The sequence below is a fragment of the Netta rufina genome (genome assembly GCF_964035555.1).
Source record: "Netta rufina genome assembly, chromosome: 12".
Lineage (NCBI taxonomy): Eukaryota > Metazoa > Chordata > Aves > Anseriformes > Anatidae > Netta > Netta rufina.
Genome location: NC_140135.1, coordinates 5,440,340 through 5,465,035, shown reverse-complemented (window position 1 = coordinate 5,465,035; position 24,696 = coordinate 5,440,340). Strand labels below are relative to the sequence as shown.

General features: G+C 45.9%; 2 protein-coding genes across 3 annotated transcripts in view; both read left to right on the top strand.

The window, feature by feature from the left end:
* The window catches only part of LOC311213757 (ubiquitin carboxyl-terminal hydrolase 12-like), a 30,257-nt gene extending 14,694 nt beyond the window's left edge, over positions 1–15,563 (top strand). Inside the window, exons 3-9 of one of the 2 annotated variants that reach the window (XM_084293971.1) lie at positions 1,993–2,066; positions 3,024–3,250; positions 4,430–4,506; positions 5,401–5,484; positions 6,124–6,321; positions 8,163–8,241; positions 13,267–15,563. In XM_084293971.1, coding sequence (XP_084150097.1) covers positions 1,993–2,066; positions 3,024–3,250; positions 4,430–4,506; positions 5,401–5,484; positions 6,124–6,321; positions 8,163–8,241; positions 13,267–13,368 — 841 coding nt within the window. In that variant the 3' untranslated portion in view covers positions 13,369–15,563. Of the gene's footprint in view, positions 1–1,852; positions 2,067–3,023; positions 3,251–4,429; positions 4,507–5,400; positions 5,485–6,123; positions 6,322–8,162; positions 8,242–13,266 lie in introns of both variants that reach the window. The other variant, XM_084293970.1, reaches the window with a different exon arrangement.
* Positions 15,564–23,566: 8,003 nt separating this feature from the next.
* LOC311213748 (G-protein coupled receptor 12-like) lies at positions 23,567–24,696 on the top strand (the record flags this gene model as incomplete). Its single annotated transcript, XM_084293961.1, is given in 3 exon segments — positions 23,567–23,590; positions 23,592–23,699; positions 23,701–24,696. Coding segments are annotated over 3 exon segments (1,128 nt in total).

Genomic DNA, 24,696 nt, shown 5'->3' with positions numbered 1-24,696 from the left:
AAACCAGACCATGTGTCCAAGAGCGCTGTCCAAATGCTTCTTGAACTCCAGCAGGCTCCATCCTCTGGTTGTAGGAAGAGAAGTGTTATGTTGTTGTGTAAAAGTTGTAGCAAACAAAGCAAGCTGAAACACTAGTAGAAATATGTTATACGAGGAGATTTTTTTAAACCTGAAGCATGCCATTAAGTGAATTTTTCACCACATAGCTTTGGCTACTGGAAAGCATCTTGTTCTGACTATCTGCAATTTCTAAGGCTACTTGAGTAGCATTTGGACTCTTTAACTCCTCCATGGAGTTTGATTCTAATATTTCTTTTACTATATGGGCAGCATCAAAGCAGTACACATGTAACCAGTTAACTTCATGTTCTTTGACACTCCTGAAATCTTACTAGCTACGTGTTTGTAAACTTTTTGGAGGTAAGGTGCACCATGACCTCCCAGTTTCTTAAGGTGATTACCTTCTACTTTCTTCTCTCTCTTTTTCTGTAATTATTATGGACAAATATATTACTGTTTCCAGATGAGGTATCTAGTCAGGCTTGTGGTAGTTTCCCTGCCTGTTTTGTATTGTATGCAGATTTAGTTAGTGTGATGTTTGTTTGTGTGTTTGATTTAAAAGTCATTCATATGCATGAGTTGGGTTCCATTCTAATTTATGTTTGTTCAGCTTATATATTTGTTTTCCTCGTGTCAATAACAGTTTTAACTGTTGTTCCATGTTTGCATATGGTATAAATTATTGTTAATGTATGTGTAATGGTGTAGCCTTTTGAGCAGTGTGAATTAAAACTTAATTTTCTGTTTCACTCAGTCAGCAAACTTGCAGTCGTTGTGCTACATTAATTACACTGAATTCTGGTGAACAGTAGTGGCCATAATCTGAGTAGTACATAATAAAATCATCAGTATTCTGCAGTCGGTTTTGTGTGCTCGTTTTGTTCATTTTAATATTTTGCTCTCAATGCTTTTGGGCTGCAGAATCTGACTGCTAGAATATTTTGGGACTGGCAAACCAAAAATTGTTTCCCTTTTGTGAAATGACAGCACTGTAGAACATAATTGCACAATAAATTGCAAAGAAACAACTCGAAAAAATGCTGTATTTCTTCTAGATGACATGCTAATATCTCAGTTTGTTTCTCCTTGTTAAGCAATGTAGAACACTGCCTATGGAAGCCATTATCGCTGTCCTCCTTTCTCTAAACTGACGCTGCCTTCAGATAGGGCAGATGTAAAACAGCTGCTCCTTGAATTTGCCTGCATCATATACTTTTCATATTTCCTTGTAAACAGGAAATACTTCAGACATACCTTGCTAACCATCTCCAAAAAGTAATCTGCATACGTGACACAGGCAAATCAGAAGCATGAATTCACGCGTTGAGCTCTCGTTGCTGTAACACAGCCGAGATGTGGGGATGCTGTCTCTGCCTTTTGGTGTTTACTCTCTGTGCTGCTGTACCATTGGCACCTCTCCTGATGGGTAACACCAGGATCTTCCCTACCAGGCTTAATAATATGCTGTCTCCAGAAGGTCTGATTTTTATGATGAGCCCTCAATTGGCTTTTTTCCATCAGTGCATTCCTGCTTTTTTTTTTTTTTTTTTTTTTTTTGGTGCCCAGTATCACTGTGACCGTTTTCTTCATTTTAGTGCTACTTCCAGTTGTGATGATGTATGGATGAGTCTTTCAGAACATGCCTACCAGTAGCTCCCCAGTAAATGACCCCTGACAGGCAACTTGTCCATTTTCAGTATGTGACATTCTTTGAGTAACCTCTTTTCTTTTATTACTTTTTAACAGACCTAACACGAAAATATTTGTTTTCCTTTTGTTCTGTTTTGACCAGTTCGGCAATACCTGCTACTGCAACTCAGTCTTACAGGCACTTTATTTTTGTCGTCCATTTCGGGAAAAAGTTTTGGCATACAAAGTGCAGCCTCGAAAGAAGGAAAGCCTCCTGACATGCCTCTCTGATCTCTTCAACAGTATTGCTACGCAAAAGAAGAAGGTGGGAGTCATCCCACCCAAGAAATTTATTTCCCGATTGAGGAAAGAAAATGGTAAATGAATAAATAAATTCTTTATGTAGATTTAAGCATCGAATACCTAAGCATATAAAAAAGGGAGCAGTTTCCTTTTTAAGTGAGTCCAAATTGTCAGGTTGTAGCAGATTTCTGGAATACTTTTGAACTCCACTTTGCGGTATGAATTTTGCCACCTCTGTAGCATAGGCAGAGATTATATCAGAATTAACTGTGCTGTGTCATAAGAGGATTATCTGGGTATCCTTGGTCTGAGCAAGCACAGAAACAAATACAGAGAGCTTACACAAGCCTCAGTACTCCAGTTACTCCATGTTGGCACCGTGTTCTGTAGAAGTCTGTTGCAAGTCAGCATGCTTCAGGTCACTGCTAGAATTTGTCGTGATTAAACAGACCTCACGGAGTCGGTCAAAGTTAAAGTCTGTAGGGAGCCTTAACCACCCTTATCCTGCTTTCTTACATTTGTGGTACAATAAAGTTGTTATGATGAGAACTGGTGGTTATTTCCCAGGGCTGGTTTGTGAGGAGAAGTTCTGTGTGTTGATTTATCCTCCCTGCTTGAACTTGAAAAGATAAGCTTACTAGTAGGGGATTTTTTGCCCCTTGATGCTGGACTTAATGAGCTAATGGCCCAAGGCAATCCATCTGAGTTTCTTTATTCCTTTTCTTCCCCAAAGGAAAGCAAAACAACAGTAGTTGTTGTTCTTCAGTTCTAGGAAATGCTCAAACTAAATTTATTTCATGTTACTTTTCAGCTTTCTATCTGTTTCATGCAACCAGAGGAATAGGTGAGGGTAACCTAACATCCTCTGCTACGACAACAAAGCCCAATTCTTTAAAGACTCTTTACAGTGTAACCCCAAATAATTTGTGGGGTCGTGTAGTAGGGTACTTACTGATTCCTGAAAGCATAGTAGCTTGATATTATGAAGTGTCTTTATTTTTTCACTTTTTTTTTTGTCTCTTCCTTTCCAGAATTGTTTGATAATTATATGCAGCAGGATGCACATGAATTCCTGAACTACCTACTTAACACTATTGCTGACTTACTGCAAGAAGAGAAAAAGCAGGAGAAGCAGAATGGCAAGCTCCAGAATGGCAGCATTGAGAGTGAAGAAGGAGAAAAGACTGATCTGACGTGGGTCCATGAAATCTTCCAAGGAACACTAACCAATGAAACCAGATGTCTTAACTGTGAGGCTGTACGTTTAAAACAAAACAAAATCTCTTAGATTTTTCACAGGTTCTGGATCAATTTCCCTAATACTAAGCACACTTTTTCATTTATTAGGGTAGATGAAATTGCACTCTCTCTATTAAAATATGGAGCATAGCCTATTTTATGACTGTATCACCTCTATGTTCAAACCAATACTCATTAAGGTATGTTTCTCAGAAAAAGCATAGTATTTTTTCTATTATTCCTACCTGTTTCCATCAAGGCAGTCTGCACCTGGCTGATATGAGCTGCCTTTTTGTCTTCGTGTTATTTCTTGTGTCAGTGATTGATAGTTTGTTATGTTTCTACATGAGAGTTCCTCACTATTTATTTAACTCTGGGATTAACTGAATTTGATGGTTCTTGAACTAAAAGTCTGTGCTTTGTGGTGACTGTCCATAGCCACTCTATTTGAGAGTAAAAAGAAGTGTCAAAGTCTAGAGTTAGAAGAGCCACACTACCTTCAGACCAGGAATTAGTAGTTAGCAATGTGCCATGTCTGATTTAATATTTCTAAAAACTGAAAACCCAGATGGGGAGAGAGAAAGAGAGAAGTAATTACAACTGAAATGAGTGCTCTTGGCATTTTAAATCTAAAATTATGGCTATGTGGTGAATAGAAGCTCTAAAAATGGAATTAATAAGATTCTGTCTCAAGAATTTAGAAGCTAAATGTGACTGTTCCACAAATGGAAGGATGGTTTTCCTAACTGCTAAGCCATCCCAGGATTTAATTGAAAACCCAGCTGACTGTTTCTGCATTTCCTATCAGTAGTTGCTGTTGTACTCAGAAATGCAGCAAAAAACTGTATGTGGTCTACAGAGCAGAGTAGAATACATACAAAGCTTCTCCAACTCTGAGAGGTTAAAAACTTGGTTTTGCCAGTGAAGTAAGCCAATGTGTCTTGAAAGCTCAAGGCTTTTTTTTAAAAGAAAAAAGAAAAAAAAAATCCCCTTTGGATTATAGCTGTATATCAGATTATTTCTTCACTTTTAATTTACTTCAAGAAAGAACCTGTGTGTGTGTGTGTGTATGTATTTTTTTTTCAAATCAAAGTAGTCTGTTTGCATTGAGACCATTACACCCTTCCAGAAGTAGTTAAAAGAAATCTGCAAGATTATAAACTGTTATGAAATATTTTTTCTTATTTTTTTTTTCAAGGTTAGTAGCAAAGATGAGGACTTTCTGGATCTGTCGGTTGATGTGGAACAAAATACATCAATTACACACTGTCTAAGGTAAATGAAAATAGTTGTGAATGGAAAAAATAACCTGCCCTTGGTTAGAGGGAAGAGCCTTGTTTATTCTTATGTGCAACAGTTGAAGGCTTTGAGCTTATGGTAAAATATGTTCTGTTCAGAGTGCTGTTCATTTCATCTCCACTGGTGTTGCTGCTCATTTCTTAGTGTTTTTTAGTAATCAGTGAGTGTGGTGATTTCTTGCTGGTGTGGAAGATTGGGTTTCACTTTCTTTTATGGGGTTTTTAAGTTGTTACATAATATAGTCAGGTTTTACGAAACTAAACATATTATGTGTGGATTCGTAATATATTCATGTTTAATATTTTCAGTGCACTTCAGTTGCCTGGTCCTGCTGTTTGAGGCGGGTGTTCTTGTTGCTGATAGAAATTTGGTCCACGTAGCTGGCTGCCAAATCCGAGGCTTATCAGCTGCTAGGATACTACAAGTTGTGTATAGCAGCTAGCTTTTTAGAAGCTGATAACGGATATATAATTGCTAGGAACTGAAAGATAATCCACTTTCCCTAGTCAGTGGCTAATGGCCACAGTTTGATGTTTAATGCCTGCCACATGGAGTGGCTGTCTGGAAACAAAACACGATTACCTTGTTGCTGTGTGCTACCGATCTCGTTTGACTCCTATGTGGAAAGTATGCAGTTAGTACCTGGTGGCATCGTTTCCAGATTTTGCTAGCTGAGCATTGATATTACAGCTCAAGAGTGGGACAAATAGGCCTAAAATGTGTTTGGGAGATATAAGTGATGTGAATAAGAGGTTTTGTCTTGTGTGTGCTTTTTATTTCATCATTATTAGCAGTTAACTTTTAGCTGGTGGTCTGACTGAATATCCCTGTCTAGCTGACTTTTTTTTTTTCTCGCTTTCATTTCCACAGAGGGTTTAGTAATACTGAAACTCTATGCAGTGAATATAAATACTATTGTGAGCAGTGCCGCAGTAAACAGGAAGCACAGAAAAGGTAAGGTTAAAATGCTCCGGCTATTAGAAGTTCTTCTAAAGCAGGCAGCTGTTAGAGAATGCACCTTGTGAAGTCAGTAAAAAGAAAATGCAAGACTGTTTTGGTCTGTGTTTGGTGGGGAAAGGAGCAAGGAAAAGTGGGGGGACCAGGTAACTTTGTGGCAGCCTTATCAGAGAGAAATGAGATTAATTTTGTATTCCTCCCAGAAGTGCTTATATCTGGTGTTTCCAGACATTCATGTTTTCCCCAGTTAGCATTAATCAGCTCAAAGCCACCCATCTGCTTTCATTATGAATACTGTGTGCAAAAATCTTCTCACCTTGTACTTGGTAGCAGCTGCAACACCCGGACAGATTTATTCCATCCCTTTCTTCCCATTGATATGATGAAAAATTGATGTTTTCAACTCAAATTGTTGTTCTACACTCAGATGTCAGTTGTGTAGTTAATCTTTCAGAGGAAATGATGCCCATTCTCACTAGAATACATATGGGAAAGGCAGCCTTTAAAAAAAGCCTTCCTCAAAATTTTAGATGTGTTTTAAGAGACTTCTTCATGTTAAGACTATTTTTGGACAAAGCTTTGTTCTTAGGTGATCTGCTAACACCTCTTTCTTTGTTTAACCCATTTTTGTTTCAGAATGAGAGTGAAAAAGTTGCCCATGATTCTAGCTCTGCACTTAAAAAGGTTCAAATACATGGACCAGCTGCATCGATACACCAAACTTTCCTACCGTGTAGTCTTTCCCTTGGAGCTCCGGCTCTTTAACACTTCAGGAGATGCTACAAATCCTGACAGAATGTATGACCTTGTGGCTGTAGTTGTTCACTGTGGCAGGTACGCCTTTGTGCTTTCTGGACTTTAAATGCATCCCCTTGAAGTTTAAAATGAGTCTGTCATCCATATGCCATTTTGTAATAGTATAGTGGCTGGCAATATGGGAGCATGCCAAGCTAGTTTTCCAAATATATTAAAAAAAAAAAAAATGATTTGTGGATCTTTTTCACTTTTTAACTGTTTTAAATTTTGTTTTCAGACTACACAGTCTAAGGCTTGCTTGTTTACAAGCCCTCAAATATGCTGGCAAATCAGAAAAGTTGTTTTGAGGTTTAGCAGAGTAAGAGCAGTCTTCCAAACACAACAAACAAAAACCCACCAGGTTTCCAGGGAAGCCAAAGTGGGATAAGTACAAATATTGGAAAATGCTTTAAAAAATAATGGTAGTTTATAGATGCTGTGTTGCTTCTGGTTAAACCATTGAAGGTTTGTTTTTTTAGAAGCTGGTGCCACCACGTGGCATCAACTATGTACTGCTGTTTTTTTAATTTACACTATAAAATTTCTATTGTATTTTTTAATTCGCTTTTTAAAAGCAAGGAGTAAAAATAAGCACATTTAGGAAAAAAGCTGTTATGGAAGTAAATAAATATGATTGCCTTCTAGAAGTGCGAGTTTTAAAGTAATGAGTACTGCAGCACACACAAATGGTGGAAATATCTTTGTGAGGAGCAAGACAATATTCAACACATCAATGCTGTACAGATTTAGTATCAACACTATATAATTCTAGGTGATTTTTGTTGTGGTACAATTGTACTATTCCTGCTTTTACCACTTTTAAGATCTCATCCTATGTCATCTTCTGTAGGCATTAATTTGCTATACCTATAGCTGCATTTATCTATAGCCGTTTCTTTACATTGTTAAAACATCATTTAAATGGATTAAATGGCTTTGCTTTTTCTTCTCAAGCCTGTTGCCTTACATGGGGCTTTTAGGGGCCTGATGACTCTTCTGGTTCTAATTCTCACTAGAAGCTTACCAAAGACTTAGGATGGACTTCATTTTCTAAATATTTGCGTTTTCAGAATTTGCCTTAAATATTTTGCCTTAATTTTATTTTTTAATTGAGTCATTATAAGCAGAAGTTTCATTCTGTGACAGGTATAGTGTTTAAATATATCAGTAATTCTAGAAGGACTAGAGAATTTCTTTTGGCTAAAGCCCCAAATATTACTTGGGTTAAATAGATCATAAATAGAAAGTAAAGATGGGGGAAAAAAATGTTTTTTTTTTTTTCTTTTCTTTTTTTTTTTTCACTGTGTCCCTGGATTGTTCCCTGAGAACTTGAGGTTAGATTAATAGTTTATATTTTCCCACCCACGCAGTTTCCTATCCCAAGCTGGCAACTTTTCAGGACAGTGCCTGCCTTTACTCTGTAGATCCTTCCCTCTTTGATTTAAGTCACTTTCTTGTTCCTTCCCTTCAAGGTAAGCATTCAGGATACAGGGGAAGTACAAATAAAGTATTTCAGATAAGTGCTTAATCAAATTTTTAACAGTGTTTGCAATACTCAGTGATGATTATGTGACAAAACAGTGATTGAAGTGACTGGCTTTTAATTTCAGTTTTGAAATATATGAATGATTACCTAAAATGTTTACGGAATAGTGTATTTTGAATATATTGTATTTGGCAGGTAGCAAAGATAGAAATTTTAATTCAAGCAATTTGGTAAAGCCCAAGAATGTCAACAGTGTTATTAGGTAGTATTAGACAACGTTAAAAGCTGGGAAATCTAATTCTGCCAGTAATAGCTAGAATCATGTGGGAGAGCAGCAGCCCTGCCTTTGTAAGCACAGGAGTAATAAATCTTCAATCTCTTTTTCCCCTGGCAGTGGTCCAAATCGTGGACATTATATCACCATTGTGAAGAGCCATGGCTTTTGGTTGCTGTTTGATGATGACATTGTAGAGGTAGGTGTGCTTTTACAGAGTGAAAACACTGCTGTGTAGGCAGCATCACACTCCAGCTTTGTGAAAGGTTTCTTTTTATGTCTCGGATTAGCTCTTGCACCTGTGAAACAATTTCTGTAAAACCCATGCACAGAAGAATTCTGAATATTTCAGAAGTAAACTTTATCACTTAACCACTTCTACAAAGATGATGCATGTATGGAGAAGGGCAAACCAATGCAATGGCTGTGTTGACAGCTAAGATGCAGCTAAGATACAGGGTGGTGTACAGCTGTTCAGGCTCAATACTGCAGTGGTCTTGATAAAAATCTGAAGTGCTCATATTTTAGACCACCTTCTGGGCTCCTTTTTGTTGATAACTTAATTTCTTATAGTTGCATTTCATTGCTGCATTTAAGAATTTATCTTTTTTTTTCTGTAGACATTTTTCCCCAACAAATTCAAGTACAGAAAGGCTATACAATAAATAAAAAAAATCTTTGGAGACTGTACTAAGGTCCTGAGGATATACAGAAGTGTTTGGGCTACTGGTGATAATGTTTAAATAGTCGTTTCAAGCAAATTTTCCTTATTTTTTTTTAACATATTTTGGATATTAGATTTACAGGTATGTTTATCCATATATCTCACATAGTATCAACCAAATACCAAATTGTAGAACTGCTTTTTGTAAAGACAAGAGTGTACTCTTTGCTTCTGAGATCTCACAGTCAAGGTTAGGGTTAGATGCTAGGTGTCTAAACAGGTACAGTAAAACCCCCCTGGTTTGTGCTGAGATGACGATGTAGTGTGAGCTCTCCCTTTTTTATTCTTCAGGCAGCTTTGAGTATCAGGTGTGACTTCCTGGTGATTTGAATAACTTCTCTGGCTATGAGCAGTTCTTTCCCACATTATTGTATTTTGTGGGTTTTCTTCTTCTGTCATGGCAGAAGTACATAATTATGTGTCAGCTCGTTTTGAAAGTGATGCTCAATTTAATATTTTTAAATGCAAATATTCACTGTCAATTTCATCCAGGAGATAAACTTGGCATTTTAAAAAGTAATGTAAAATAACTATCATGTTATTCTAAATTTGTTTTGAATGAGTCACATCTATGTTGCATCCTAACTTTCAGGTCAAATCAGAATTTATATAATCCACAAATATCATTGGCACTTTTATAGCTGTGCCAAACAGAACTTTAAAACGTGTGTTGTCTGTTACTGGATAGTAAGTCCAAGGAGCTGGCACAAGCTAGAATGTAGTTCCTCTCTCCTGAATAGATACGTCTTTTTTTTGAAGTTGCTTTTCTAACTTAGATCATGGCTTTTTAAATCTCACCTTTTTTCAGAGTTCATTTTAAAAGCTGTAAAAATAAAGCTCTTTCATCTGAAACTTCTGCTTTTTGTGGTTATCACGGTTCTGTGAGTTTTCAGAGTCCTGAATAGGATTAGGAGTGTGGCCCTGAGCTGTAGCGCTCCCCCTGCCCCAGCTGCAGATCTGGAACTTTTAAGATTCCTCTTCCTGCTCGAAGGCTGTCTGTTTGCAGGTGTTGTTTTCTATGAAACTGAGGCTTTGTTTTTTCCTGCCCACGGAGGGCACAAAGACTTGCACAAGAGTTTTACATACAAGCCACCTGAGGTCTTTGACCCTTTCCAATCAAGTGTTGCTCCTTGGGCTGCTCTGAAGCGTGTAGCGTGGGCATTATTGCTGGTTTTGTCTCAAGGGCTCTTACTGTCCTGCTCCTGCCTCCTAAAAGCATGATAAAGGTGAAGCTTAACTCTCAGCTCCCTCTACGTACGAAGCACCACCCTTTCCCTTTCCTCAGCCTTCTAGAAGTCACCTGGATTTCTGGAGATTCAGTGATCAAGAAGAACAGGGTAGTGCAGACTGCTTTGCTGTTGCTACAGGCTTCTGGAAGAAGTAGCTGCAGTTTTGCTCATCTGTTCTTGCTCTCCCCAATTAGTCATCAGCTCCTGAGAATTAGTTCCTTTCTGGGGCTGTAGGCTATTCACTGCAAAAAACGAAGTAAAGCTGAAACGACTTTTGTCAGCTCCATCTGCTGCCTTAAAGGGATTTAACTATCTACTCTGAGCTTAACCAAGTACTGTTTTCAAGCTGCTTGTGATTGTTCTTACAGTGCCACTGCAGGAAGTACGTTGTTCTGTATGGCACTTCAGAGGTTGGCCTCAAAAACTGAGTGGCAAAAAAGAAGAGAAGCCCCTAACCCTCAAATCTTCCAAAACATGAATTCTGGAGGAGTTTCTGTTTTTAGGGCTCGCTACAGGAGCCTCCTACTCTTCAGAGACTCTCTGAATATGAAAGCAGTTTTCTTTTAAGCTTTAGAGACTTCACATTTTGAGTGAGAACCAGCTACATAGCCAAATGGGTATTAGTCAGCAGGTGTCAGAAGATGGGGCCAAGGTCTTTGTACCCATATACAAATATTGCAGCTAAAAGAGAATGCAGGAGAAAGTTTTTTTTTGCCCTTTAATGCGGTTTAAAAGATTTGTTGTGTGCTTGATATGAATTAATAGCTCTGAAGTATCAATAGGAAGTAGCTTATTCTTATTACCCACTAAATGTCATAAACGGTGAAGGCATGTTTATCTGTTTGGGTTTGGTTGGGAGGCCAACTTCCAATTAAATTGGAGATAAATGATAAGCAAACATACTACAGCATATGTGAAAAGGAACCGCATCAAATCCAGGAGGTAACTCAGTCCAAATGGGATGCTTTGCCAAGGAAAATTAATTGAGAAACCTGAGTAAATGATCTCTGGCGGGTTTGGCACATTGTCGTTAGAGAGCTAAGTGATGCATCACAGTGATGTGTACCTGAAACAGAGGGAGAAGTGTCCATTCGGGGAGTTCTCCAAATTCAGAACAGGGCAAGAATGATTGCATGTCTTCTCTTAAATATCTGCTCACAGACTTGCAGGATTCAGTTGAGTGCTGTGGATGGTGAGTAAGGAAGATGCGGTTTGGGGAACCAGAAATGATCAAAAGATATTTAAGCTCAGTTGACAGGAAAAAAAAAGAAAAGCCAAGTGAAGCTACAGAATCCTAAAATTAGTTGTGAAACTATCAACCAGTTGTTGCTATAAAGCTGCAACCAGGTAAAACTTTGCTGTCCACAACATACACGGCTAGCTAGGATGGGAAGAATAAAGTCTATATAATCCGCTTTCATTTCTACTTTGTTTTCTGTGGATAGTGCAATCTAAAGAGGAAGCTGTTTTTGCCATGATAAAACTAAAAATATCTGTAGGATGAATTAATCTATGTAAAACATTTGAGTTGCATTCAGAATGAGTAGTAGTGGAAATAGACTTGATTGCACGGCAAAGTAGTTGGCACTTAAAATAAAATGTTTGAGTTGTCAGCTAAATATATTACAAGGACTAGAAAATGTTCTTTTGCTATCTTTCTATTAAAGCATGTATCTAACAATTTGAAGTAGACATTATTTTAGTGAACCGTGTGAAAAGGCAAATGCCGTTAGCGTAGGCTTTCAGCTTCTGTGAAGTCCAGAAATGGGGGGGGGGAGAGAGAAAGAGCCAAAATATGTTTTATCTCTCTCCCCCTTCCCCAGATTTTAACAGTAAACGTTTAACAAAACTATTCAAGAGAGGCTTTTCCGCTGCCTAGTCTTGTGGTCAATGTAACTTCTGGAAACTAAAGCACCAAATGCAAGAAAAATGTCTTCAGATAGGCTGGGAAAAGGGTGGCCTGAGCTTGTGGGTTGTTTGGCAGCGCCACTTCAAGAAAGCAATGCTTTTGTGCTTGCTGGTGATGCTGAAGTCTGTTCGGTGAGCAACAATTTAGCACGCTGCCAAATGGATTCTGTAGCCGAGGAGGCTCCTTGATGCAGTCATTGCGTGGTCCCTTTCTCTGAAAATGTAGGCGCAGCTTGATCTCTGCTACTCCCTTTCGAGATTAAAGCAGACATGTTCGACCCAGAGACTCGTATTCTATGTGCTTCTTTGCTTCCTCAGTTCTAGTCCTTGGGAAATAAAAATAATTTTTTTAAAAAAAGCTTTTTTTTCTTTATTTTACTTTAGACCACTCTCCCCTTGGTCTTCCTCAACAAGTTCAGGCTACAGCCTCTCATCTTTGAATCCGGAGTCCATCTTTTTAAAATCCTAAAACAAGTGTGGAGTGCTGAGCAGCACAGGCCACTGGGAGTGTTTTATTTCAGCACTTCAATCTCTGCACTTGTTCTCCACTGACTGCAGGATCCAAGTCAGTGATGTGAAGCCAGTTGTTCTCAGGAGCTGAATCAGCGTGGTAGAACTTGCATCTTTAAAAGCCCTTTAAAATGCCCTCCAGACATTTAAAGTATTTCACGACTCTAAGCATAAGCAAGCCATTTAATTCTATTAATATGGCAAATAAGTTATTTCTCTTAGAGCACAGATCTTGTGATAACATTCCAGCAGGCTTTGTACCAGCAAATCTGAAGGAAGAAAAGCTCTCATAAGACCAGGGGATTACAATTGGGTGTGATCCACAGATTTCATGGTATAGTTAACCAGTGGCGCTTGCAGGACTTCTGTGTGTAAGACAGTCACAGGAACCTGAAATGTTAAATCTGCTCAAGAAGGGCCTTATGTGCTCCCAACTATACAAAATCTTTCTTTGCTAATCATCGACTGATTTTTTTTTTTTTCATTTACATTACAGACCTATGGTCAGGAAAGGTAACTCCGATCTGAATGAAAAGGCAAATAAAAATGTCATGTAATATTTTAAGGATGATTTTAATTCCCTCTTTTTGCGGTCCAGCTTAAGAGTGCACCGCTTCAGAGAGGAATTATTTTCTGTTGATTCACTTATTTGCAATAGTGAATAAGTTAACAGGTGGAGAAAATATTTTGGTGTGTTTTGTTGTTTTCAATGATATTTAAGTATCATTGTACTAATACTGTGTGGCTCTCCAGCATCGCTGCTGAGAGCTGGAAAATAACACTTTTGTTTGTGAAAAGGGTTCTTAAAGTGGTGTTTGACTGAGACTAATTTCTGCCTCTTGTTAATTTTCAGAAAATTGATGCCCAGGCCATTGAAGAGTTCTATGGGTTAACATCAGACATTTCTAAAAACTCAGAGTCTGGATATATCCTCTTCTACCAGTCAAGAGACTAAGACAAAAGATATGTATGTATAAAAAGAAAAAAGGGATCAAGATATGTCCAAGTGGAACATATTTGTGACAGCAGAAGCAGTTCCTCATTGTTGCTGTAGGACCAGGACAGATCCAGCAGGGCGAATAAAGGTTTCTCTCTGCCATTTCTTGGAGGATTAGTGCTGACTGCCGTAACAAGAAGAGCTTTTGCTCCAGTTTTCTTTCTGGGCTTTTTTTACGTGCTATCTTCCAAAATCTGTGTTACCTCTACTTGAAACCTGGCTGCTTATTTGTTCATGAACTGAAGAAGAGTTTTAAAAGTAGCATTGTAGAATTTTTACCATTTAATGTTGGCCTGAGGCTATACCTTGGTTTCTATCGTCGTTTTTCTGTATTTTAGCAGAATGATTTCAATATTCAGTGTCAGCTGAAGGCATATTTTAGGATATGAACAGCAGCTGGTTGCTGGATATTTTTGGTGACTCAGACTTGAGAAGCAGTACAAAGCTAAGACATACTGGAAATGTCAAGTCTGTAATTTTTTTTAAAAAATTACAAAAAAACCTCTGACTGCAGCATTGTAAATTCCCCATTATGCATTACCTTGGTTTTAGATAACACTAACGGCACTGCTTCTTTCTGCATTTTTATTTTTACTGTTCTGTCTCTTCTTCAGAAGGTATAGGGCTATCCACACTCAGCCAAATGTTCATTTTTGCTTTGAAGCAGAAGTTTTGACTCAAAGCCTCATTGCTGCAGATTTAAGGGGAGCAAAAAAGCAGTTATGTGTTGAAGAATGTCTGGCAACCAGTTGCTGTAGAAAGTTTAAAGTTACAGCATTTCTTGGAGCTATTGCATAAACCGAAAGTGCCCTCTTTCTGAAACAGGATCTGTTCAACATTTCATTCAATACGTAGTGAACTGATGCAACTAGCATTTTGAATCTATGCTAATACACAGAAACAGCACTAATTGTGAAGGCTTAACCAAGGGAAGCATTATTTACCAAACTAATCCAGTTGTTCTTCACAATAATGATTATGTAAGAAGGAAAACCAGCCAACCAGCTCAGACATGGCCTTGCTACGTGTTCCTCGTCGTCTGTTGGTAACATTTGCACCGATCTGGGAATCATAACCCCCCCTAAAAATGCTTCTGATTGTCTTACCTCTATAGGCCTTGCTTAACAGGGGAAATTGTTAGTCTTTTGAAGACTGAAATTAAGTAATTATCCGTTACGTGTGTATATATTATAATCTCAAGGATAACTAGAAAGAAAAGACTACGGGAGTTTGTAAGAAATCTCTGAGAAACATATGTAATTTTCTTTTTGAAAAGTCCTGTTACTGTGCCAAAGCTTGTCGCAGCTGGCTCTAAACTACCAGTGGAAATTAATATTTTCCTTCCTTCATCTTGTTAGATAACACCAGAGCTGTCCTCTTTGTGTCTGTTTCCAGTATGGCCGTTCATGGTGTATATCAGTGGTTGTTGTTCCTGAGGACATTTAACTTATGCAATTCCATGGCTTGTACAGGATAGAAGAGTTTTTACCAAAATATTGTCCTCAGGAAAACAGCAATCCGCAAATGTTTTCTTGTGGTGGCTGTACGTATTTGTTTCTCCTTACCATGACCAGAAGCATAATGTTAGCAATTAACCTCTCTTCAAAATGCAAACCAGTTATTGCCGTCGGATTCCAGCTTAGTACAGGTTCCATTCTCTTCGCACATCTTCTCTTCTCCAGACAATAAAAAGTATGGACATTTTTAAATTATTTTTTATTATACAGAGTACTGTCATTTTAAGAGACATTGAATAACAGCAAGCATCCTTGTCATCTTGTTCCTGTTGTGTGAAAACTGTTCCTGGCTACGAGTCTTCTCCCCTTGTTCCCATTACAAGCCGTGAGTCCTCTCCTGGTGGCGCTAGCAAAAGCCTGTCATCAGAAAGTCTTGCAAAAAATAAAAAGAGCACTGAGTTAAAAAATAATCTAAACAGTAAATACAAAAATTAATGTAGTACACTAGACATGTATTTTGTATATCTGGTGATACGTTTTTACAAATACCTGATTGAGAGAGAATATTGAAAGATATATACTATAGATTAAAAACTGTTAAAAGTGCACTTTTGCTACAGATTTATAAGGAAACTAAAAGGAATTAAGTTGGAAGAGAATGGTGTGATATTACTTCTGTATAATAAATGACCCCACCTGTCTCCAATAAAGGTCACGTATGATCAAACACACATGGCCCAAGTGTTTTTCCTTGAATTGCAATCCAAGGCAGAAGCAAAAGTAATTGCTTAGTCACTCTCCTTAGCTTCTCTCTCTGTGTTGGCTGGCTGAGTGATTCTGACCGCTGTGTTTTCGAGCATATAATCTGTGCGGGAGCAGCTTAAACTAAAGAGAACTGAATAATTCATTGTAGATTACAGGCAGTGTGCTGGTAAACGAAGGAGCCTCTCCCCAGAGCCTCTTCCCCTGACACCCACCCCGTCCCTGCTATTCCCTAGTCTGTTCTGCAGCCCCTGCAGGAGCTCCACCACCACCTTTCCCTCTGATTTCTTTCCATTCTCCCTCCTTTACCCCTTGCTGTTGGACTCCGTAAGACTTTGTTGCAAATGTTATCTGACTGATCTGGAACAGAGACATTTGAAAAGCAAAAATAGTCCTACAGGCTTGGAGCCTTTCAGGTTCATCGCGGGACAGGTCTGTTTCTGTGTCAGCCACTTCTGCACAGGAAAAACTCGATTCAGGGCTGCTCCCGTGTGCAGGAATTCACGGGACTAAGTCAGAATGCAGTAGAGGCAAATGAGGTTCCAAAGTGACAGCTGCTCTGTGAAAGCACGTTTTAGACTCGAAATACTCTCTGGTCCTTGTCCTGCTGGGCCACACGTTAGTAATAAATAAATAGAGCTGATTTTTACTCTGGGGAACGTGAGCTTGACTTCGAGTGACTTCAGAAGGAGCGTTTCCCAGAGCTGGCCTTGAGGCTGACCAACCCCGCTCAGCAGATCTGCCGGCAAGGTGGGTTTAGCTCAGCACCAAGGCAGGATGGCTGCTAGGATTCGGGGGCTGCTTCTGTCTCGCTTCTCCCCAAGGGATGCTTGCACCTGCACTGACCCTCAGGGCCTCCTCCAGAGCATCGTGCTGGGGTGGGGGTGAAGCCCACCCCGTGCCCATTGCCTGGTTTGTGGGCTGGTGTTTGTGCTCAGCGTGTTCAGTGACCAGCAGGAGTTTTTAAAGTCACCGTGCCAGCTCAGCTTAGGGTAAATTTAAAACAAATCGCATGTGATTGCTGCAAGAAAGAAAATAGACTAACACAGGCCCCTGAGACAAATAAAACCTTCCCATTGTAGTCCTCAGCATTCATCAAAAGGAAGCAATTCCCTGAAACACAATTAATTTGTGGCATGTGAAGCCCTGCTGTCGTTGCACTAATTAACCTTCAGGCAGCCTGCCGTGCTCGGGCCTGAAAGCAGCCACCAGCTGGGATTAGAGGCCCGTAGGTGATAATCCAGAGTACAAAAGGTTAAAAACGAGGCAGGATCGGGTGGGATAACACGCGGGCCATCTCGTGTTTTCCTTCTGAAGCAACGCTCTGCAAAGGAAGATGGTTTCACCCTTTCTGCCTCCCGGCCTCCTGTGGTCAGAGGGGACGGGGAGGAAAGCGAAGGGTTTGGGGAGCTCGCTGCTGCCTTCAGAGGCTCTGTCGGATGGAGAAGCTGCTTTGAAACCTCTTGCCCTCCAGCAGGGAGGCTACGGAGGGTCCTGCCTCGGATGTCAACAGCTTCTGGGGCTTCAGGGCCCCCCTGTGTCCTGGTTGACCCCCATAAGCTGCCGTGCTGAGGGAAGCAGAGGGCCGGGGACAGGGGTAGCTCAGGAACCCCGAGAGGAGGAGCCAGACCTGAAGGCCAGGCTAATAAAAAATGGTGAAGGCCCCAAAATATCGGGTCCCCAAAGGTATTACTCTGGATATGCTGGCCCAAATTAACCGAGGGCAAAATGCTTTCGGTGCCACGACGCTGGGAATCGCCTGCGACACCCGGATCCAGCAAAGTGGGGGCAAGGATTGTGCTGCCGTTTGAGAAACTCGGGGGGCCCTGGCGGGGTGTTGTGGTGGCTGCCAGGGCTGTAGGGCCTGGGTTTATCAGGGATTAGGATGAGGATGAGGATGAGGATGAGGATGAGGATGAGGATGAGGATGAGGATGAGGGGCTCCAGCCTGCAGCCGGGGCAGGCCTCAGGCTGCTCCCCACCAGCAGCCCTCGGCCAGCGATGGAAACAAATGGCTGGATTTCCTCTCCATAGGCACAAAAGCAGATAGCAGGCAGGTTTCAGTGGGAGCTGAGTAACTTCGCCTGTAATTAAGTGTCCTAATTAGCACTCTATTAGTGCATTTGTTTCCTTCAGCACGAAAGCAGCCTGCATGTACTGCAACAAGGCAACAAGCCAGCGGAAAGCAGGGACTGTGTCCTCACGCTCTGTTTTGTCTGAATTTCCTCCTTCCACATGGAAAAATGGGAAGAGAAGGGTGGGGAAGGGCGGGGAAGGGCAGGGAAGGGCAGGGAAGGGCAGGGAAGCCCCGCTGTGCGCGGACATCGTGCCCATCAGCAGTTTGGAGCAGAGGGTTGGGATCTCAGAGGTAAAACCTCCGGCTGAAATGCGCCATTGCCAAAACACCCGCCCCGTTGCAGAGCTCCTCCAGGTCCCTCTGCTTCCACGCTCGCGCCAGCAAACCCTCAGCACCTCCCGGCAAACCGCGCGAGGACGCGGTGGTGGAGAGGGATGTGTTATTCTTGGCAACGCTTCCACCCCCCCTTTTCTTTTTTTTTTTTTTATGTTAAACTGTTCATTTTCAGATTTTGAGTCACAATATTTCTGCAAGCAAAAGAGCATGAGTTTGGAAAGAATCCAGTTTATTCCTTCAAACTTCTCTGCAACTGCTTCAGTTCGGAGAGGGGCCGCCTGGCCGAGTCCCCCGCTGGCTGTGCCGGGTCCCTGGGTGTCCCCCAAAAGCTGGGGACAAGGGGTGGGGTGAGGATCACTGCATGGGTTAGTGCAAAGCAGAAATATTTTCGTTGCCCTATCCCTATTTAAGTAAAGATCCAAATGGGGATTTTACCCTTACTCGCCTGGGTTCTGGAGGATGGAACTAGAACGAGCACAAAACTAATTGTGAATTTTGGGGGTGTCTCAATTTTTTGAGCCCAAGACCCAGCAGAAAGCTGAGCTCTGCTCTTCCTGGCATTTCCCATTCACCCCCCGGTGGGAAGAGGCCCATTAAGGAATTTGGGAGAACAAGTTTCTGGGCTCTCCTTCCCAGCTGTCTGAGCCAGGCGCTGCCAGCAGGTTACCCAGCAGTGACTCGGGGAGGGCAGAACTCCCATGCGGGCTGGAAACCACATTATCTCCTTCTTTCCAAACTAAAAATACCTTCCAACAAAGCACCAAACCTCTCCGAAATAACCCATCTGAAGCAGCGGGATCCAGTTTCGGGCTCTCCGGAGGCCGCAGCTCGGCGGTAATTAGAGCCATGCCGCCTGCGGTCCCGGGGGACGTGTCCTTCCTCGAAGCAGCGCTGGCGAGGAGATGAGCTTCAAGAAACCCGCTGTGTTGAAAGGGCTCAGCCGAGGGGGGCTGCAAATGAGAGCTTCCTCCATGCCAGCGGTGGTCGTGCCCCGAAGGGGAAGGGAAGAGGCAGGCAGGAAGGTGTCCTCCATGGCCACGAGCATCCTTGCTGGGAGGACCCACAGCCACCTCATGCCTGGCCACACATCGCTCCTCGAGTTTATTCTGCTCTCTGCAACTGCAAAAAGCCTCCTGAAGGTGTTTTTTTTTTTAATCATTATTTTTCTTCCAAGGGAGAAAAAATAAAATAATAATTCGCTTCCCCCTCCTCTCTTTCCCTGAGCGTGTTTAATCGCTTGCAAGTTAGTCATATTCCTAAGAAAAGAAAACGTGGCGTGACGGTGAGCGGCAGCTCCTGAAGAACAGGCGCTAATTATATCCCAGCCCTGAAAAAAATAACACGCTGGGCTGGCGGAGCGGGGAGGGAGCCCGGCTTGTGCAAGTGGCTGGGATTTCTGAAGCCTCGCAGCACCGAGCAGCCGCTCTCCTGCCCCACAGACCCTCCTCTCCTTCCTTCCCCGAGGGCCGAGGCTGCAGGCTGGGGGCAGCGCACCTGCAGAGAGCTCTGGGGTCTCCAAAAAGCCACCTGGAAAGGTTTGAAGGATGAAAGGCTTGCCAGTGAGCTCAGCAGGGCTGCCTCACCTGCATCCTCCCAGCACGTGGCATCTGCCCCTGGTCAGCACATTCACCGCCCTATTTCCAGTTAACCGGGCAGGCAGTCCCAACAGTCCCTGAGCCTTGGGGTGAAATCCGCTGAATTTCTGTTGATTTGTGGTGAGCAGGTGCTCCCATCCCCTGGCTCGGTGCCCACAAGCACACAAGGATGCTCCCCTGGACTGGGCTGGGTTTATTTCTCACAGATCATGGGGGGTGCTTTTTCCTGGGCTGGGTTTTGTTTTCTGAAAAAAAAAAAAAAAAAAAAAAAAAAAAAAGAGTGGATAAAAATATCCCCCGGTTCGCTCGGCTGCACCTCTGGGAGACGCCGCTGGGCTCGGCTGTTTGAGGAAGCCGTTTGCCTCCCGTGTATTGCAAGAAAATAATAATAAAATAAATGGATGGAGAAAGCCCTGATGGGGATTTTTTTCATCTTTCACTTGGCCGCAGGTGGTCCCGGCCTCAGGGATTTGAGACTGGGTTTAAGCCCCGGGGTTCAGCGATGGTTTGGTTGCATCTCTTACTCCCCATAGGGCAGAGGACGAGGGCCCGGCTGTCCCCTCTGGGGTCGTGGGGCTTGGGGTGCAGGGATGGGGGCACCCTGCAAGAAGGACCTGGGGCAGACCCCCATGAGCCAGACGGGGACCCGATCCCATCCCAAGGGAGCGAGGGTCGGGCTCTGGGAGCAGCTGCAATGGAGCAGCCCGTAGGCATTTTGCTGGGCTGGGTTAAGGGGACGCATCCTCGTCAAGAAATAAGCCCCCAAAATAATGGAAAGCTCCCCAAAATGAGCTCTCTGCAATACCTTGAGCGCTGCAGGCTCGGCTCTGCTGTCACCGTGCTTGCATCTCGTTTCTCCCAGCAGGATTTGGGATGGGGAAGGGATGCTCCTGCCAGAAACACGAGGGATGGGGAAGGGATGCTCCTGCCCGAAACCCGTGCCACGAGGCACTGCAGGGAGAGGGCTTGGGGTGTGAAACTGTGCCAGAGAGTTACGTGCGAGGGGAGCTCAGCCTGGAATCGCTCGTGGCTGGGTTTTCTCCGTCACACGAAGTGATTAGGGTAACGAAGGGATCCTCGCCCCGCCGCGCCGTCTCTATAGCAACCCCAGCCTGTTCCTGTGAACCAAGTGACTCATCAAACACAGCTACGCCGCGATCAGGGGCCAGGATCGTGACTTTGGCTCCGACAAGAGAGCTGACCTTTGTGGGGAGGGGAAAAAATAAAAAATAAAAACAAAAAAATGAAGGGAAGTGGCAGAAAGGTGGATGGAAGGGGCAACCCCCCACTGCTGTCCCGTCCCATCCCGTCCCGTCCCGTCCCGTCCCATCCCATCCCATCCCATCCCATCCCATCCCATCCCATCCCATCCCATCCCATCTACTGTGCCACATCGGGTTGGTGTTAATTGGCCATTATCACGAATATTTACCCTAATATTTTTATAATTTATCTCCCCTGCAGGCTCGCAGAGTTTCCTATAGCTGAGTGGATCAAGGCCGAGGCGAAGCAGTCACTGATGGGGCAGCCGGGCACAGCACCCGATACATCACATAGAGGTGAGGGAAATTAAGCAAAAGCCCTTTTTTTCTAGAAAAATGCCCCACGCTGACATGGCCTGTCCCCATACACACGCTGTGGGGGCCGCGTCCCCATGTGCTGGCAGTGGGCTCCTGTCCCTGTGCATGCAGCGGTGGGGTCGTGTCCCCTTTTTGGGGTGCTGGGGTCATGTCCCTGGGGGTGCCGGTGAAAATGCCGGGCACTGGCCCCGCAGTTATCATCCTCTACAGATGGAGGAGGGTAGAAATTGGGTGGTTTAGCTCACGGGTTTGTCCCTTGCTCGATGCCAGCCACTGATTTTAATGGAAAAAGCACAACCCCTAAGCCAGGATGTGCCCCCAGGTAGGGCTGTGGGTGTGATGTGCCCCCCAGGGGGATTTAGGGTGGTTTGGGGCTGCTGCGGGATGCTGTGGGGCTGGCACCCAGCCGCCTGTGTGGGGCTGTGCTGGAGGGGCTGGAGGGATGGGGAGGTCCCAGCTGAGCACCGTGGGGTTTGGGGTGAGCTGAGCCCCATTTGGGTGTGCATGGGATGGGCGAGGAGACCGCTGCTCAGAGCAGAGGCCATTTGGGACCCCCGGGAGCCTCCCCAGTTTCCCCTTCTGTGGTCTCAGCCTGACGGGGAGCCTGTCTGCTCCTAACAGCAGCGACTGGAGGTGGCCGAAGCCCCCGCTCCCCAGCAGAGTGTCACAGTGTCCCTGCACACCGGCGGCTGTGCACCCGTGGTGGCACCGCGCTCGCTGCGCCGCGTAGCTCCAGCCCGCGAGAGAGAGGGGTGAGAGCGTCAGGTTATGAAACCAGCACCAGAGGGGGAGAAGCGGGGTCAGAGAGAGCCCAGCATCCCCACCCCAAAGATGCAGCTCCCTTTGGGAACAACAGAGCCCTTGGGAGATAACCCTGCCTTCGGGCTCTGCGTCTCGCCAAGCTGCTTGGCTCCCAAGGGGAGCAGCTGCGGCACGCCGCCTCGCTCCCCGCTTGGCATCCCCACGTCCCTGGGCACCGGGTGGGGAAAAAACCCACTCGGCCTGGCCTCCCCTGGGGGCTGTGACCCCTGCGGGCCTCTGCACCGAGCCCCGACCTTGGGGAGCCGCGTGGGGCACGCGGGAGGGGCGTGCGTGCGCGGTGTGCGCGGCCCCTCGTGCCGGCGGGCGCGCGCGTGGCGGCGGAGTGGGGAGCCAGCCTCGTTGTTATTCCGCTCACAGCCGCTCTGATTCACAGGCTTGGATCATGAATGCAAGTGAAGACTTTGACGTCAGAGTTGAGATTTATCAGCAGATCCAATGGGGCAGGAATATTAAGTGCGAGGCGATGCCAGCTACCTACCAACGTTATTAGCGATGCTCGCCGAGGAATGAGGCTCAACACCGAGGGCTGGAAGGAGAGGGAGGGGGAAAAATAAAAACGGGGGCAAACGAGCTGATCCTCCAGCCTTAGAGCCAGGTAAGGCGACAGCCCCGGGCTGGGATGGGAAGGGAAAGGGCGATGCTGGCGGGGGGCTGGCGGCGGGCAGAGCCCCCCAGGGCCAGGGGGGCTCCACAGGGGCACGGTGGGCACCGAGCGGGGCAGGAGCCGGCGGTGGGGGCTGCAGGAACATGGGGGGGGGACGCCCTGCGGCGGCATCTTGCGAGGGAGGAGAAGGCAGGAGGGAAGGAGAAAGTTAACGCAGGCTGTCCCCAGCCGCTGCCTTCTCCTTTCATCAGCGGCGCCGCATCCATGCGAGGGCTGGCCTATTAATAGCAGCGGCTTTTACTCGCCAAAAAAAAAAAAAAAAAAAAGGAAAGAAAAGGGTGGGGGATGGGGGGCTTTGCGCTAAAAACGGGTGACAAAAAGGTGGCCGTGCCCTGGGGAGGGAGCGGCGGGGTTCTGAACCCCCCCCCACGCACACACAGGCACCCCGCAGAGGGGCTCGGGGGGGGGACATGGGGATGGGGACGGGGACGGGGACGGGGATGGAGACAGCGATGGGGATGGGGATGGAGACAGGGATGGGGATGGGGATGGGATGAAGACAAGGATAGAGACAGGGACGGGGACGGGGACAGGGACGGGGACAGGGACGGGGACGGGGATGGGGACGGGGATGGGGATGGGGATGGGGATGGGGACGGGGATGGGGACGGGGATGGGGATGGGGATGGGGATGGGGATGGGGATGGGGATGGGGATGGGGACAGGAAGGGGGGGCAGAGGAGGGGATGGGCATGGGATGCGGAGCAGGGGACGGCGGGGGGGGAGCCGAGAAGAAGCCCGGTGCCCCCCCGGGGAGGCTGCGGGAGGCTGCCGGGTGCCGGGCTCCGCTGCGGGGGGGCTCCACCGGAGCCGGTCCGTGCGCCCCCCTCTCTGACCGCCCGCCTGTCCCTCTCTCCCCAGCGATGCTGCACGGCCCCGGCGCCCTGGGGGGGGCCGTGGCAGCCCCCGCAGCAGCAGCAGCAGCGGCTCCCGGGGCTCGGCACCGCCTCGGTGCCCAGCGCCTGGCCCTCGGCGGCGGCGGCGGCGGCTGCGGGGGGGGGGCCCGGGCACGGCGACCCCGGCAGGCGGCGGAGGAGGAGGCGACGGCGACGGCGGCGGAGGAGGAGCAGGAGGAGGGGGGTCCCCGGCCGGGGGCGGCGTGGGGGGCCCGGTGAGCCCCTGGGACATCGCTCTGTGCGCCACGGGCACGGCGGTGGCGGCGGAGAACGCGCTGGTGCTGGCGGTGCTGTTCTACACGCCCAGCCTGCGGGCTCCCACCTTCGTGCTGATCGGCAGCCTGGCGCTGGCCGACCTGCTGGCCGGGCTGGGGCTGGTGGGCAACTTCGCCGTGCGCTACCTGCTGCGGCCCCCCAGCGAGGCGGCGGAGCTGGGGGCGGCGGGGCTGCTGCTGGCCGCCTTCTCCGCCTCGGTCTGCAGCCTGCTGGCCATCACGGTGGACCGCTACCTGTCGCTGTACAACGCGCTCACCTACCACAGCGAGCGCACGCTGGGCTTCACCTGCGCCACGGTGCTGCTGATGTGGGCCCTGTGCCTGGGCGTGGGGCTGCTGCCGCTGCTGGGCTGGAACTGCCTGCGGGAGCCCAGCGCCTGCAGCGTGCTGCGCCCCGTCACCAAGGACAACGCGGCCGTGCTGGCCGTCGCCTTCCTGCTGCTCTTCGCCCTGATGCTGCAGCTCTACCTGCAGATCTGCAAGATCGCCTTCCGGCACGCCCAGCAGATCGCCGTGCAGCACCAGTTCATCGCCACGGCGCAGGCCACCTCCACCCGCAAAGGGCTCTCCACGCTCTCGCTCATCCTCGGCACCTTCGCCCTGTGCTGGATCCCCCTGGCCATCTACTCGCTGGTGGCCGACTCCAGCTACCCCGCCGTCTACACCTACTCCCTGGCGCTGCCCGCCACCTGCAACTCCCTCATCAACCCCATCATCTACGCCTTCCGCAACCCCGACATCCAGAAGTCGCTCTGGCTGGCCTGCTGCGGCTGCATCCCCTCCGCCTTCTCCTCCAGGCCAAGGACGTCCAGCGACGTGTGA